This window comes from Eublepharis macularius, chromosome 12 (genome assembly GCF_028583425.1).
Source record: "Eublepharis macularius isolate TG4126 chromosome 12, MPM_Emac_v1.0, whole genome shotgun sequence".
NCBI classification, from domain to species: Eukaryota; Metazoa; Chordata; class Lepidosauria; order Squamata; family Eublepharidae; genus Eublepharis; species Eublepharis macularius.
In genome coordinates this window covers 32643346-32657766 of record NC_072801.1, presented here as the reverse complement: position 1 = coordinate 32657766, position 14421 = coordinate 32643346, and the positions used below count along the sequence as shown (strand labels likewise).

Sequence of the window (14421 nt, the reverse complement as noted above, 5' to 3'; positions counted from 1 at the left end):
CTTATAAAAGTCCAGCAGGGCACCTTGAAGATTAACAACACTTATTTCAATGTGAGTTTTTGTGACTCAAGGCTCGCTTATTTGGATATGCGGGATTAATTCTTACAATACAGAACAAGTTAAGAAAGCTTTCTTATTTGGGGGCGGGCTTCTTTCTCTTGCTCCAGAGGCTAAACTAATCCTATTCTAATTGTTACACTCAGCTAGAACAAACTATATTGGCAGCACTTCACTGCTGGAGGCTGTCTTGAGGCAAACGGATTTCAAACAAGATTTGGAAATTTCAGCATTTCCACGGGGCAGGCGCTTGGGACTTTCAAGGAAGTAGGGTCTTAGAGGTATTTCCAACTAAGTTCCATGAGGCTATTTCTGGGAATTCTTCAGTTTTCCCACAGCTTTTTTGAGAAGAGAGTCTGGTGTTACTTCCACAGGTGCTAAACTAAATATGTAGTTTTTTAATGATAGGACATCACTTCTTTCAGTGCCAGAAAGCAAACTTCTTAAACTGTACCTCAAGGCACACAGTTCTCTTTGGTTATTGTAACAATCAGCCTGGTAGAGAACCTGCTTCATGTTTCTTAAAAATAAATTTTTAACTCTGAAGACAGGTCTGGCTAAATTAGAGTTTAAGTTCAGAGTTGTGATGTTTCTGACATGGTTCTAAGCGGGCAGCAGGGCTCGTTTTGAGGAGGAACGCACAGGAACACAGTTCCGGCAGGTCCCCAAAGAGGTCACATGTCAGGTGGCCCCGCCCCCTGACTCTCAGCCATTTGGGGCCCGTTTTGGCCTGGAATGGGGCCGAAACGGCCTGGATTGGGCCTCTGACGGGTGGTGGATCACTCTCCCACTCATCAGCGGACTGATCCTGACCATTTTGGGCCCCTTTTCATCCATTTTCAGCCCCTTTTTGCCATTTTGGGCCCAATATCGGCCCTGAATGTCCAGGATTGGGTCCAAAACAGCCAGAATAGGTGATGTCAGGGGGTGTGGCATATGCTAATGAGTTATGCTAATGAGTTCCTCCAGCTCTTTTTCTATGAAATGACCCCTTGCGAGCAGCAATGCCACAGTGTCATTGTTTGTTATGCTTAAATACCAGTGCTTCTTGGGAGACTCTCTTCTTTAAGCCAGTGGCTATCCTTCAAGAGCAGTTTTTTCTGTTAAGGTTTAATGCTCCCCAGTTGGGAACTCAAAGCAGCTTAGAACATCGTTCTCCCCTTCCCCATTCTCCCACAACAACGACCCTGTGAGGCAGGCCAGGCTGAGAACGTATGACTGGCCCAAAGCCACCCAGCAAGCTTCCATGGCAGAAGTGAGGATTCAAACCCAACTTTCCCAGGATCCTAGTCTGCCACTCCACGCTACTACACCACGCTACTGGCTTAATTTTATTCTCACTGTTGATTCTGGAAGGCAGATTTGTTAATATTCCATACATCTCCCAATTCTGTCTCAGTGGAATACTGAGGATCTTCCTCATTATCTTTCTAAATGCCCCGTTCATACATCAGTCAAGGATAAAATTTCTTCCCCAGATGCTGATGGAAAAGAAAATTAGTCTGATCTTCAGAAGAACGACCTTTTCTTAGCTAATAAACCTAAGAAAGTAACAATGTAGTCTGCCGCCCATGCCTCCTCGTGGTTAAAAACCTGGCTGCGTTTGCTCAACCTCATGTCTGTCATCAATGGTTTTTATGATGGTCATGATGAAAGACATTTTTTTCTTCTGAAATGACTGTTTCTCCTTATGAGCTCACATCTGAATGTGAACCTGCATACCCAGGCACTTTTACGCTCTGTCAATGGCACTTACTCCTAGGTAAGGAAATGACTGTGACAGCAGAAGCCCTCTCAAATCTCAGTTCAGCAGTTCTAAGGGGACATTTCCCCCAAAGGGCTGCTGTTGATGAAAGATGGGAGAAGGCAGGGCACTTGGCTCCTCAGCAACCTCCGCATGCCACCCACAGCTTATGGGGAAATGTCCCTTCAGGATCAGGAACTGGAAGGGTGGCTGCCCTTCAGAGGCACTCATCCACAGATCAGTAATTCTAATGGGCTTCTTGTATAGTGAGCTGGAGACTGGATCTTGTGGTTCCCCATCAGCTTAAAAACAAAGCCTGGATGCACTAATAATCTGGAGAAATTATTAGGAAATTTTGCCTAGGCTGAATGGAAGGAAGAGGCAAGAATGCCTCCTGTCCATTTGCCTATCACTGGGCAGAACGAGAACTGCATATGCACAGTTTCAATTTTTACGAGATGAGGCCCTGGTGGTTCTGCTTATCTTGGGGTTCACGCACTGCTTTTGTGAAGAAGAGAAGGGCCAGCCAGTTTACTATCGGGGGTATCAACTGGGGTACCGTGAGGGAGATAAATGATGGGGGGATTAGCAGTTTGTTCATGCCAATTGTCCTATTATTTCTTTTAACTTTCAGCTGCTATCAGTATTCTGTGTGGCCGAAGGCATGTATGGGCCAGGGAGCAGGGGTCACTGGGGCGGGGAGGCAGTTGTGAATTTCCTGCACTAGATAACCCTAGAAATCCCTTCCAATCCTATAATTCTATGCTCAGTCGCCATCAGGCTGTTTTTGAGTTTTGTGTTATTTCAGTTAATTTACAAAGCCCTATCTTCCCCGTGTAACTGACAGGCCCCCCATGCTGCCTCTGCATTCCCTCATTCACAGCCTTCCTCTCCCCACTCTTGCTCCAGTTTACTTCCCTCCTTCCACTCTGGTTTCACTTCCTCTCCCTCTCCCCTCCCCCCGCATCTTCTGTCATATCTTTCCTGCATGCTCACTCCCTCTTGCAACACTCTTCAGGTTTCAAAATGAAACTACAGTAACCATTTTAGCTTACCTGGGCAACCATAAGCAACAACAGTGAATGTTTTCTGTGGTTGCCTCGTGATCTAAAATAGCTGCCCAAAATTACGGTGTAATCTTGTGAGATCTTTGCATTTAAAATGTTTTAAATTTACCCCCCCCCTTTTAATCCCCTTTTAATCCCTTTTTTAAAATTATGATTTTTCAGCAAACTTGTGAGTTCCCCCAGATTTGCAAAAACTACTCCCTTTTCTGTACCCAGCCCCATTGTGCAATTTTTTTGATCTGCGTTATGGAACCATGGTTCAAAGATATATAATCATTGTAGCCACTGATAAACTCATATTCGAAGAGTTCGTCGAATCCTTCAACACCGTATTTGTACTGTTCTGTTTGGAGTGTCTTTATTAGATGCACTTATCCTCATTTTAGCCTGTTGTATGTTTTATGTGCAGTCAAGTCAGAGACCCTATGAATTAACACCTTCCAAAACATCCTCTCATTGACAGCCTTGTTCAGGACTTGTAAACTAAAGGCCATAACTTCCTTTATTGAGTCAAGTCATCTTATATTGGGTCTTCCTCTTTTCCTACTGCCTTCCACCTTTCTCAGCATTTTTGTTTTTTCCAGTGAGTCTTGTCTTCTCATGATGTAACCAAAGTAAGATAGCCTCAGTTTAGTCATTTTAGCTTCTATGGAGAATCCAGGTTTGATTTGATCTGGAACCCACTTATTTGTCTTTTTGGCTATCTATGGTATCTGTAAAACTCTCCTCCAGCACTACATTTCAAATGAATCCTTTTTTCTTTCCATCAGCTTTCTTCACTGTCCAACTTTCACATCCATGAATAATAATGGAAAATACCATAATATGAATTATCTTGATCTTAGTCCCCAGTGACATTTCTGTATCTTTTAAGGATCATTTCTAGTTCATTCATAACTGCCTTTCCAAGTCTCAGCCCCCAATTTCTCGACTGCAGTTTCCCTTTTGGTTGATGATTAACCCAAGGAATAGATAATCTTTTAACAATTTTAATTTTTTTCATTGTCAACCTTTTGTGTAATTCTGTATCCTGTTATAGTAGTGAATAAAGCTTTAGCATGAGTTGAGACTACACTTTATCCTACTCTGGGCCAGTGTTCTTTCACACTACCTCTTTCTTCCAGTTTGGTGTCAGTATCCCTCCTCACACCAAGGAGATTTTTCATAACATAAAGAGTAGTGGCAGGTTCATTACTAGCCCCCCCCCCCACAATGTTTGTAACAGTTTGGGGCAGCAGAGAATAAACTCAGGTGGAAAGCTCAGATTTCTTTACGTAATACCAGCCTTCTGGATAAACTTGGCTCTCTCGGCTGCTCTCATTGGTTTGTACAAGTGATCGGGGCAGGGGGCGAATCTCCGCAGCGCTGGAACATTAGAATCAGAGAGTTGGAAAGGGCCTTACTGACCATCTAGTCCAACCTCCTGCCCAATGCAGGAACAGCCTAAAGCATCCCTGACAAGTATTCGTCCAGTCGCTCTTTGAATACTGCCGAGGAGAACCTACCACATCCCCAGACAGCCAATTCCACTGTCTAATTATTCCTAATGTGAAGTAGTTTTTCCTAAAGTCTAGCCGGTACCTTCCCTCCTGTAGTTTAAACCTACTGTTTCGAGTCCTATCCTCTGTTGCCAACAGGAACAGCTCCCTTCCCTCCCCTAAGAGACATCCTTTTAAATACTAAAAGAGATCCATCATGTCTCCCCTCAACCTCCTCTTCCCCAAACTGAACATTCCTGTCTCTCAATATTTCCTCGTAGGGCTTGTTCTTCAGACCCCTGATCATCCTGGTTGCACTCCTCTGCACCCGTTCCAGTGTGTCCACATCCTTTTGAAGTGCACATAATACTCCAGGTGGGGCCTGACCAACACGGTCAGGTGTTACATACCTAGTGCACCAAGTAGTGTCCCTCCCAGCCCCTTCAGATCAGGAAAATGGTGTGGTGGAAACAATTCAGCCCTTTATCTTTGCACTCTGTGGTCCTGATCCAAACCGGGCCTGTGCTGCCGTTCACACTCACCTGTTCAAAGGGCCAGACGGAGTCCACCTTGGGCTTGATTTTGCCTTGGCTGTAGAGGGCAATGAGCTTGGTCACCACACTGCTTATGAGCTCCACTTCTTCATCCAGATAGCCCAGGTGGTAGCCACAAACAGCCTTGTTGAGGTGAAGCAGCTGCAAGGCGTTGATGCTGAACTGGTTCCACCAGGTCTTTGCCATGGCCATCAGGTTCTTCCTCTGCCCAGTTAGCAAGTTGGCGACCCCTGGCAAGGAGACACACATGGAATTCAGCACCCAGCAGCATTATGGGCTATGCGTAGGGAAATCAGCTGTGCCCTGGAAGATTACTGTATCACACCCCTGCTGCAGATAGCAGCCTTAGCATCTTTACCCTTGACACACTGCCTCAAGAGCCACACCACATGTCCTGTGTGGCCCTCTCCCCACCCCCCAGCAAGGGCTGTCAGTGGATCTGTTAGACCACACCATCTCTATTATGGAAAGAAGTATTTTATATTTTTCTTCCCAAAGCTTCTGGTTTTGTCCTTGCTTGGCCATGTGAGAGGAAACTGGAAAGAACGAGGAATCTCTTTGGGAGAACTGGACTCACTTCTATGTTTTCTAGAAAAGGAACTCAGTTTCTGCCAGCCAGCCAACTGCCCAGGAGTCTGGAGATAAAACCCATAATGAATCTGACCAGTCACTCTGTTTGGGTCAGTGGAGAGTGACCCTGGCTTGGGTTCCTGTTGAGGATGTCCTTCCCATGGTTTCTTCAATGGTTCCACCTCTGATACCTGATCTGCAAGCACTTTTCTGCAAAGCATCAGCAACTGGCCGGGGCAGAGGGTTTTCTGGGCCAGCCTGGCTGATGGGCCCACACTGAAGTGGGGGGAGGGCCTCCAGAACTTTTCTGCCATGACTCAGAATGGGAAGAGACCCAGAGCCACTTGAGACACAGCCTTGATCTCAGGAGGTCCAGGAGTTCAACACTGGGCCATTGGTACCCTCAGGGCCAGGTCTGACATTGCCCCCTCCCCACGTCACAAGACTCCCCTCTCCCCTCCTGCAGAAAGTTTTGTCTGCAGGCAGGCACACCAGCTCAGCATATCTGCTGCCAAAGGAGGAAGGAAGAACTCAGCTGTTTTTGAGTTTGCCTCCCACTCACCCCAGAGGAGAGAAGAAAGCTTCTATTACAGCTGCAGAGTATTTTGTTGACCCAGACAAAGGGGAACATGTTTCAGTGGCACTCAAAAGACTGTGCATGAACACGTATACATACAAGGAGCAGCAGCCAAGATCACTGGAGTACCTACCTCCTTTTGACCCCAATGTGATTGGATAGGATATTCTATTACTTACCATAGGTGACCAGTTTGCCCATGGGCTTCAGAAGGTTAAAGCCTTTTGTGGTATCTGATCCCCCCAAGGGGTCCAAGACAACATCTACACCTAGGCAGGGAGGAAAAGAAAGTCACCACCTGGATAGATTTAACCGAATCTCCAGCAGAAAGAAAGCAAGACTTCAAACAAATGCCATACCAAACATTTCCATACTGCATGTTTTAATGTCTGAAATGTTGAGGCCCATGTCAAATGCTACAAATATGTCTTGATTTTTTAAAAAGTGTGTAATGTGTTCACTTGGCCAAGTTCCATTATCCACAGTGTTTTGTGCGATCTGCTCATCCAACAACATCTATCTGGGGACAAGTCAGGAAAAGGGCCTCAAATTAGGAGGGCTGCCACCACCCTACTATTTAGTCCAGCTGGCTACTCAATTAAATTAAGCATATTCAAAATCTTTTGATTGAAAAGCATCCCTGAGCAATTCAGTGGCAGCCCTTAGGCTAGAAAAAGACTTTAAAAATCAGCTTTAAAAAGACAGAACCATTCAGTTAATTGCCTGGGTAAAAAGAAATGTTTTGGCCTGGTGTCCAAAAAGAAGATAAAACAGGCACCAGGCAAGCCTCAAGGGGGAGAGTGTTCCAAAGGCAAGGTGCCACCACTGAAAATGCCCTGTCTCTAGTTTCTTCACTTGCTCAAGTGATTTAAGCCCTTAATATGGTGACAATCAAGCAAACTAGAACCTAAAGTTCTCCACCAGAGCCATCCATTCATTTTAACTTTAAATTGCCAGCCCATGTTGAAAGTTGAAACCCAGAGAAGGATTCAAGGAAGCCCCCCATTACCGACCTTTTGGAGAGATTTTTCGGACTTCCTCCACATAATCAGCTGTCCGGTAATCAATGGGATGGGTGACCCCATTCTCCCTGAGCGCATCATGCTTGGAGGCAGAGGCTGTGCCAAAAATGGTGACATTTTCCACTGTTTGGCAGAGTTGGACTGCAGCAGTTCCCACCCCACCTAGAAGGGAAGGCACACCATGTGAGCAGATGCACCCAGAGCAACTTGAAGCTATTGACAGTAGAGTACAACATGCAGAGCTCTGACAGGCTCTCATCCCACTCCAGGCCAGGTGTGAAATATTCTCCCCGTTGCATAGAAAGTTCACCGTCAAATTTTGCCAGCAACAGCTGCTGTATAGATGAAGGCCAATGAAAACAGACATCCACTTGGCTGTGTTACTTCTAGGCCCACCTAATCTGGCCAGCCAAGAGAGTCTCCTAAGTACTTCAAAGTGACCTCACCATCAGAAAGAATTCTATCACACAATGAAAGCTGCCCCACCTGCCACCTCTCAAGAATCCTGGGAGCTGAGAGTTTGAGGGGGATGAAAAGGACCCTTTACAGAGTTCCCACCCTGTGCTGTTCCCAGAGCCTGTGATCCATGAGAGTTAATCAGGGCTAGCATTGATGGAAATGCCTCCAAGAAATACATCAGAACCCAAGGATCAGCCCAAGCTGCCACAGAAGGGCACATCCTCCTTACCTGCTGCCATGTGGACAAGGACACTCTGGTTGGATCGCAAATTGCCAAAATCAAAGAGGACCATGTAGGCTGTGATATAATTGACCAGGAAGGCAGCAGCTTCCTCAAAGCTCATCCCTTCTGGCATGAGGAATGTCTGGTTGGCTGGAACGGTCACCACTTCCTGCCAGAGCCCTGATCTGGCCAATACCATCACTTTATCGCCTACCTGCAACAAGAAGAGACATTTGGCAGGGCTGATAAGATGAAGACCAGAGGCTGGCAGGCCAGCCCCAACATCCCTGTCAAAGAAGAGGGGCCCTTCAAGACCACAGTGGGATACTCTTTCAATGGGCCATTAAACACACATGGATAGAGGCAACTCCCATCAAAGCATTTTGCTTGTTTCCAATAACCTTTCCTGACACACAGTAGGAAAAACTGTGGATTGTGGCCCTGCAGCAAATGTTTGCTCATAAATCAGAAGGCAACTCAGGAGCAGTTTGCTGCATCATATCAGCTCTACCTAAATGTTGAGAGAGAGAGAGAAATAGACAAAAGCCCAAGTGACCTCATCCAAACTGCAGCTCACTTCACTCCAACTTGTTTCTAATGGATTCAGAACAGAGATGCAGAGATGGAAGGTGGGGTTAAATTCAAAGAACAAAGAATTTGCTATATTACCCCCCCCAAAAAAACCATACATCCCAATATTATGGAGGACAGGGAAATGTGACCGTTTGCAAATGCCTACAAGGATCTCTGGAGAACAGCTATTCTGCCATCATCTAAGGATGGATCACCCACGAGGAAGAGTTTCAGTCTGTTCCTACTGATTCCTAAGTTAGCTTTAAAGGGATCACCAATGAAAAACTGGTGTCTAGGGGAGGCACTTTAGTTTGAGTGGCAGTCAGGGGTTCAGCTCCTTGATGGTTCATTGGCAGTCCTTTTTGGAAAGCAGTTCTGCCTCTTTGAACCTTATGCTGCCCACGGGTCCATGTGAGCTCATTGGGCTCACTCGGCTACACTGCCCTGGCCATTAGACTGAATGATCAGGAGACAGTAAATTATTTTTAAAAAATTATTTTTTAAAAAGAAAGGGGAAAAACCCCTACCAGGGCTTGGAGGGCTTATAAGGCATTCTTTCAAATCTAGAAACTTACAGACGTTGGTGGCAAAGGACTGACTGTAAAGTTCACATGGCCACCCCAAGTACTTTGGATCAAAAAGGCACCTTTAGTTTCTAGTTGAGAACTTAATTTCTAAGTATTTAAGGGCCTGATTTGGAAAAAGGCTGCAGCACATGGGAAGACAGCACATAAATCTCCCCACCTCCTTGCCACTACCATTTTCCTGACCTGAAGTGGCCCAAGGAAGCTGTTAGGGAAATTTACTTCCAGCCATCAGTAAATGAAAGTTTCCTCATGAGAAAATAGCAGCACCCCAGAGTAATCTCTAGTTAGAAAAACAGCATGGGGGAGAGTCTTGAGCCCCTTCTCGCATGCCATAGTCCCAATCCAAACAGCCCCCCCCCATACCTGAGAATTAAGTTTCCAGCACAGAACTCTGAGAATGCATCGGTCAAAAGTCCTTTGCGGGGGAATAATGTGGACTTTATTGCATGAATCAGATCCCAAGGGTTAGGGAAAGACACAACATACACTCAGATCCTAGCTATGAAAAAGAATTGTGAGCCCAATTAAATCTTGTTTGCCTGGAAGAATTTTGCACAGAGCACTTCCTTTTCACAAATGAAAATCTCTGAGTTCTGAAACACAAACATGGAACCTTTCCTGTTCAGAGGCCATATTCCTATGAATACCAGATGCAGGGGAGACCAATTACAGGAGAGAACCATTTCCCCTGCTTCACTTGCAAGTGTCCTTGAGGCTCTACTGGAAACAGGATGCTGGGCTAGATGGAGCTTCAGACTGACCCCTGTAGGCTGCTGTTTTCCAAGGGGAACATGATCACCATCCTAGAATACTTAACTGGGGAATAAGTCCTATTGAACTCAGTGGGCTTTGCTTCTCAGTAGATTTACTTGAATTGCTCCTTGTGAGATGGACCTTGGTACACTTGAACTCTTTAACCAGCATGAAAGGGGCCTGTGCTCTATCAAGGAAAAGGAGCAGGGGCGGGGTCTGGCCTTAATCTTTAAAAGCAATAGCAAAGTGAGTATGTCAAACCGGCCATTTCCATAGGGTACTCATCCTGAGCATGCCAAAGAGCCCCGTTTGGCCCAAGTGTGTTAGGGAGCTACGTAGGGTTGGTCACCATCAGTACATGGGCGGGCGACCACCAAGGAGGCCTGGGGTTGCTGCACAGAAGAAGGCAACAGCAAACCACCTCTGCTCATCTCCTACCTTGAACACCCCATTGTTATGGTCTGCACGAGTCAGATGTGACTTGAATGCACATTCTTCTTCTTCTATTTGCCCCGGGGTTTGATGCTGCTGGAAATCAGATTCTTCTCTTACTTCTCCACAGCAGTGTGGTGTATTCATACACCTCCTGGAGTTTCTCCAACTTAAACCCACTTTTATCCAAAGTTTGGGAAAAGATGGCAGCAAAACCTGGGGGGCTGCCATCTGGATAGGAAAGTTTGGGTTTTTCTAGCCCCACCCACAACAATCTTGCCTGTTTTTTTTTAATTAGCAACTGAGTATCATTGTAGCAATGTGTGACAGCCGCATGGCATGTTGGACTAGGAACTTGAGAGACCTGGGTTTGAACCCCTACCTCTACTATGGAAGCTCTCTTGGTGATCTTAGGCCTGTCACAAACTCAGCTTGGCCTACCTCACAGGATCATTGTTCTGAGAAAATAGAGTGGCAAACAACATTCTAAGCTGCTTTAAATTCCAACTGCACAGAAAAACAGGATATAAATAAATGCAAAATAAGTGCAGCGTAACAGGTGTTCTCCATTCCCACCTTCCATTTAAAAAATTAAGTCCTAAGTCTCTATCCTTTCATTGTGGAGACACAAGGGGAAAGGCATATCTCCATGATGAAAGACACTAAATACTTTTTTAAAAAAAATGAAAGCTGGGGTTTCAGAGAACTTGTTACACAGGTTATATTGATATAACAATATTCAATTGCTGATTTTTAAAAACTAATCTGGAAAAGCCTTAGAGGTGTGTGGAAGGCACTACCAGGATAGCTGGGAAAGGAAACCTACCCTGTGGGAGCCTCATTGCCTGTGCTCAGTATTGCCAGCTGCAGCACTAACATGCTGCACAACACAACTACACAACTACACAAGCCTGTCCCCATGAAGAAAACTCCATTGTCTCACAAGCCCTTCTACCCAATGCCAGCCGTGTGTGAGCTATTTGGCTTCACTTGCCATCAAAGCGAAGGCACTCTGCCCATGCTCAAATGCACTTTTCACCTTAGAAGTGCAATAACTCTAACATGTCCCAGAATCCTCTACAACATGCATCTTCTGCGACAACATTGCAGGGTTCCTTGGCCAAGTCATCCATTTAGAAAAAGAATCCTCTCTAAGAAAGAAACTTTGAAAACTACTGAGTATTTTGCCTGCTCTTAAAGTGGTAGTTTTTGTGTTAAGGGAGCCAACAAAATGTGCATGGCTAAGACAGGCAAACAGTACACACCCTTTTACATATGAAAGGGAGATTGATTGGGTGGGCAGGCGCTTGAAGGAGAGGGCTATGGAAACAATGCAGCCTTCTGGAACCACCTCCAGAGTTCTGTTTCTCCCCTGCTGAAAGAAAACAGCCATATCCTCTGCAGAGAGGAAATCCTGTGTTTATCTGGCTCTAGTATCAGGAAAAGAGTATCACTGTGGCTAAACAGCCTTCACCTTCTGTATGAACCCTCCTCTCCTGCATGCCTGCGATGAATATTTTGCACATGTGTCTGCCAGGCCAAAGAGGCTTGTGCAAACGGATAAAAGGAGCAGAACTACATAATGGAGTAGATGATCCGTGGTAATTCACCAACACAGGATAGTGGGGTCATGGGTGAAACACTGCACCCCGGAAGACCCACATTCAAATTTCATCCCTGCCACAAGTGTGTGTGTATGTTGGCGTCATTCAGACACACTCTGCTTCTATCACTCAACTCCCAGAATGCTCTTTGTTAAAAATAAGTGACAAAGCAAGGTTCAAATCTAAAACGACATGAGAACAAGTCCCAGCGAACTCTGCAGCATTTACTTCTGGGTACACATGGCTAAGATTAGACTCCAAGAGTTCTGAATGAAGATACCTCTCTCAGCAGTTTTCCTTGCACGGATGAAATACATGGGCAAAGCAGACTAAATGATCTTGCAATTTGCAACATTTTAATACAGCTTTTCCACTGAACCATGCCAAAGCAGTTGTTCGCTTTGCTTGAAGTTAACAATCTCACACCCAAGAGGGGGAACCTGCAACCATGCCGTAACTGTGGCTCCTAATTGTGTGTGGTGTGTGAAATAGCTCATACAGATGCTGGTAGAGGCCAGTGGGTTGCTAGCCACTTAACTGGCTTTCTAACAATATAACAAGTGAATTCAGGTGGCATAGCTCCAACAAACCTTTTTGTTACAGGTCTCTAGAGATAACCTCCATCTCATGGGCTCTGCCATCCACCTCCCCCAGGCGTTCCCACACTGTGGCAGAGAGACCTTCAAAGGGGCTAAAATTTAAATAGACACGTTGCCCCCATGTGGAATCCAGCCACCTTTAACTGGAATGTTGCAGCTAGTTCAGAATACAGAGAATCTTCGTTTTCACTGTGATGAAACGCCTCCCAAGCCAGCTCCCTCCTTCCTAGGCGGTGCTTACTCCCCCTCAGTCCCATGACCTTCCGCCCACCCATCACGCGCCAAAACCACATTAGAAATGCAGTTCAAAACACAGTGCTGGATTTTGCACTGGGAGCAAGTTAGAGAGAAAAAATGAATGATTCATATATACAAGCTGCCTGCCCCCCACCCACACTCTCTTGACAGATCTACTGTGATATGAATAAATTTTGGATAACAGTTCAAAGGTTGTGAAGGAGAAAGTCAGCAATGGAACAGAAGCAGAAGGCAGAAGGAACAGGGTACAGAAAGGTCACGGCTGAACATCACAGGGATTTAAAGAGCAGACAAAGAGCAGACATCAAGGACCCCCCCCCCCCAATAATCTGAACTTGTAATCTGACCCAGAGTAGGGAAACATATAAAAATGTTAATCGCTGACAACATTAGCACCATGGGTTTGCCTCTGGCAAACTGGGAGATTGTAAGTCTTGCTGAAGAGAAAGAAAAAAAGAAGTGAACAGGTATGAAAGGCAAATCGACCCTGGCAGACTGTTGGCAACCAAGAGCCTTCACCCTTCCAAGACTTTGTAAGAGCTACCAGAACGGCACAACAAATGCCTTTGGCAGTAATGGGGGGGGCGGGGCTTGGTGGCAGAAGGCTGGCCAGCAGCACAGCAGAATCCCACACGTTAATCAAACACTGCAGGTGCCAAGTAGCCTGTTGTATTCTGAGGATTTCCCCCTCCAAACACACAATGCCTATGAGGCACTGATAGTGTTAGAAGGAAGAGGAGAGAATGGGAACACATATGGAAAACTTTACAGGTACCACATAAGGTTGCCAACATCCAGGTGGGGCCAGGAGATTTCCCCCCAATTTCAACTGATCTCTGACTACCAAAATTAGTTGTCCTGGAGAGAAAGGCTGCTTTGGAGGGTGGAATCTATAGTATTATATCCCCAAACCCCACCCTTCCCAGGCCCTATCCCCAAATTTCCAGGAATTTTCCAAACTGGAGTAGGCTATCCTAGTACTATTGGGGGGGGCTACAATTGCCCCCGGCTACCTGCAGCGTGTACAGATATTGCACATGGGGTGGGACGAGAAAGGCTATTCACTGAAAAAAGATCTAGCTTTCCTCTCTGAAACACAAGGCAAGACCGGTGTTAACTGCATGGAAGAGCAGCTTCCCCCCCCTAAGAAAGCTTAGAGGGAGGAATTAAAGTGGAGCCACGGGAGGGGAAAGAGTTAGTCAGCAACTCTGCTTCTCTGCTCCAATTCCCACTGCTGCAAAGGTGCTTTACTTAAAACAGCACCACCACACACCATCAAGTTTCCTGTCACATAATGGCCCAAAGCATGGTGTTATTTATTTCGCTAATTCATAGCTCACCTCTCTCACTGAGACCCAAGGAGGATTACAGAGTAAAGAAAAAGAGGGGGGAAATAGCTTGGAGGAAAGGCAAAGTAGAAATGTTTGAAAAGTAGTAAATGCAACAATAAAGTTACTCTTTATACAAGGACACAAATTGGGTGCATTCCTTTTGTCAGAAGCCAGCAGCATGTTGAGAGGGGAAGAGGACAAAGCGCCTGCTCACACTGAGGATGCTGCGTTCACAGTCCCTACAGGGATGCCGTGGGTGTGGGTGTGGGTGTGGGTGTGGGTGTGTGGGTGTGGGTGGGTGTGTGGGTGTGTGTGGGTCTCTGTGCCCAGAGGAGGAACTTCATAGGACTTCTCAGGGGAAGGGAGCAAGTTTTTTTAAAAACGAACTTGACAGACATCTCAGCTCTTCCCCTCTCCTTGTAATCTTCCCCCTAAGCAGAATTCCCAGTTTGATCTCCCTCCACATACCTGAAAAAGTGAGCCGTGACTCACAAAAGCTCCTATTGAAATAAATATTATTAGTCTTTTAAGTG

The 14421-nt window shown here is 45.8% G+C and overlaps 1 protein-coding gene across 1 annotated transcript in view; it reads right to left on the bottom strand.

The window, feature by feature from the left end:
* The window catches only part of VAT1 (vesicle amine transport 1), a 31897-nt gene that overhangs the window by 8642 nt on the left and 8834 nt on the right, over nucleotides 1-14421 (bottom strand). The window contains exons 2-5 of the mRNA XM_054992461.1: nucleotides 7758-7965; nucleotides 7061-7231; nucleotides 6227-6316; nucleotides 4889-5130 (exon numbers count right to left, since the gene is read on the bottom strand). Coding sequence (XP_054848436.1) covers nucleotides 4889-5130; nucleotides 6227-6316; nucleotides 7061-7231; nucleotides 7758-7965 — 711 coding nt within the window. The remainder of the gene's footprint in view (nucleotides 1-4888; nucleotides 5131-6226; nucleotides 6317-7060; nucleotides 7232-7757; nucleotides 7966-14421) is intronic.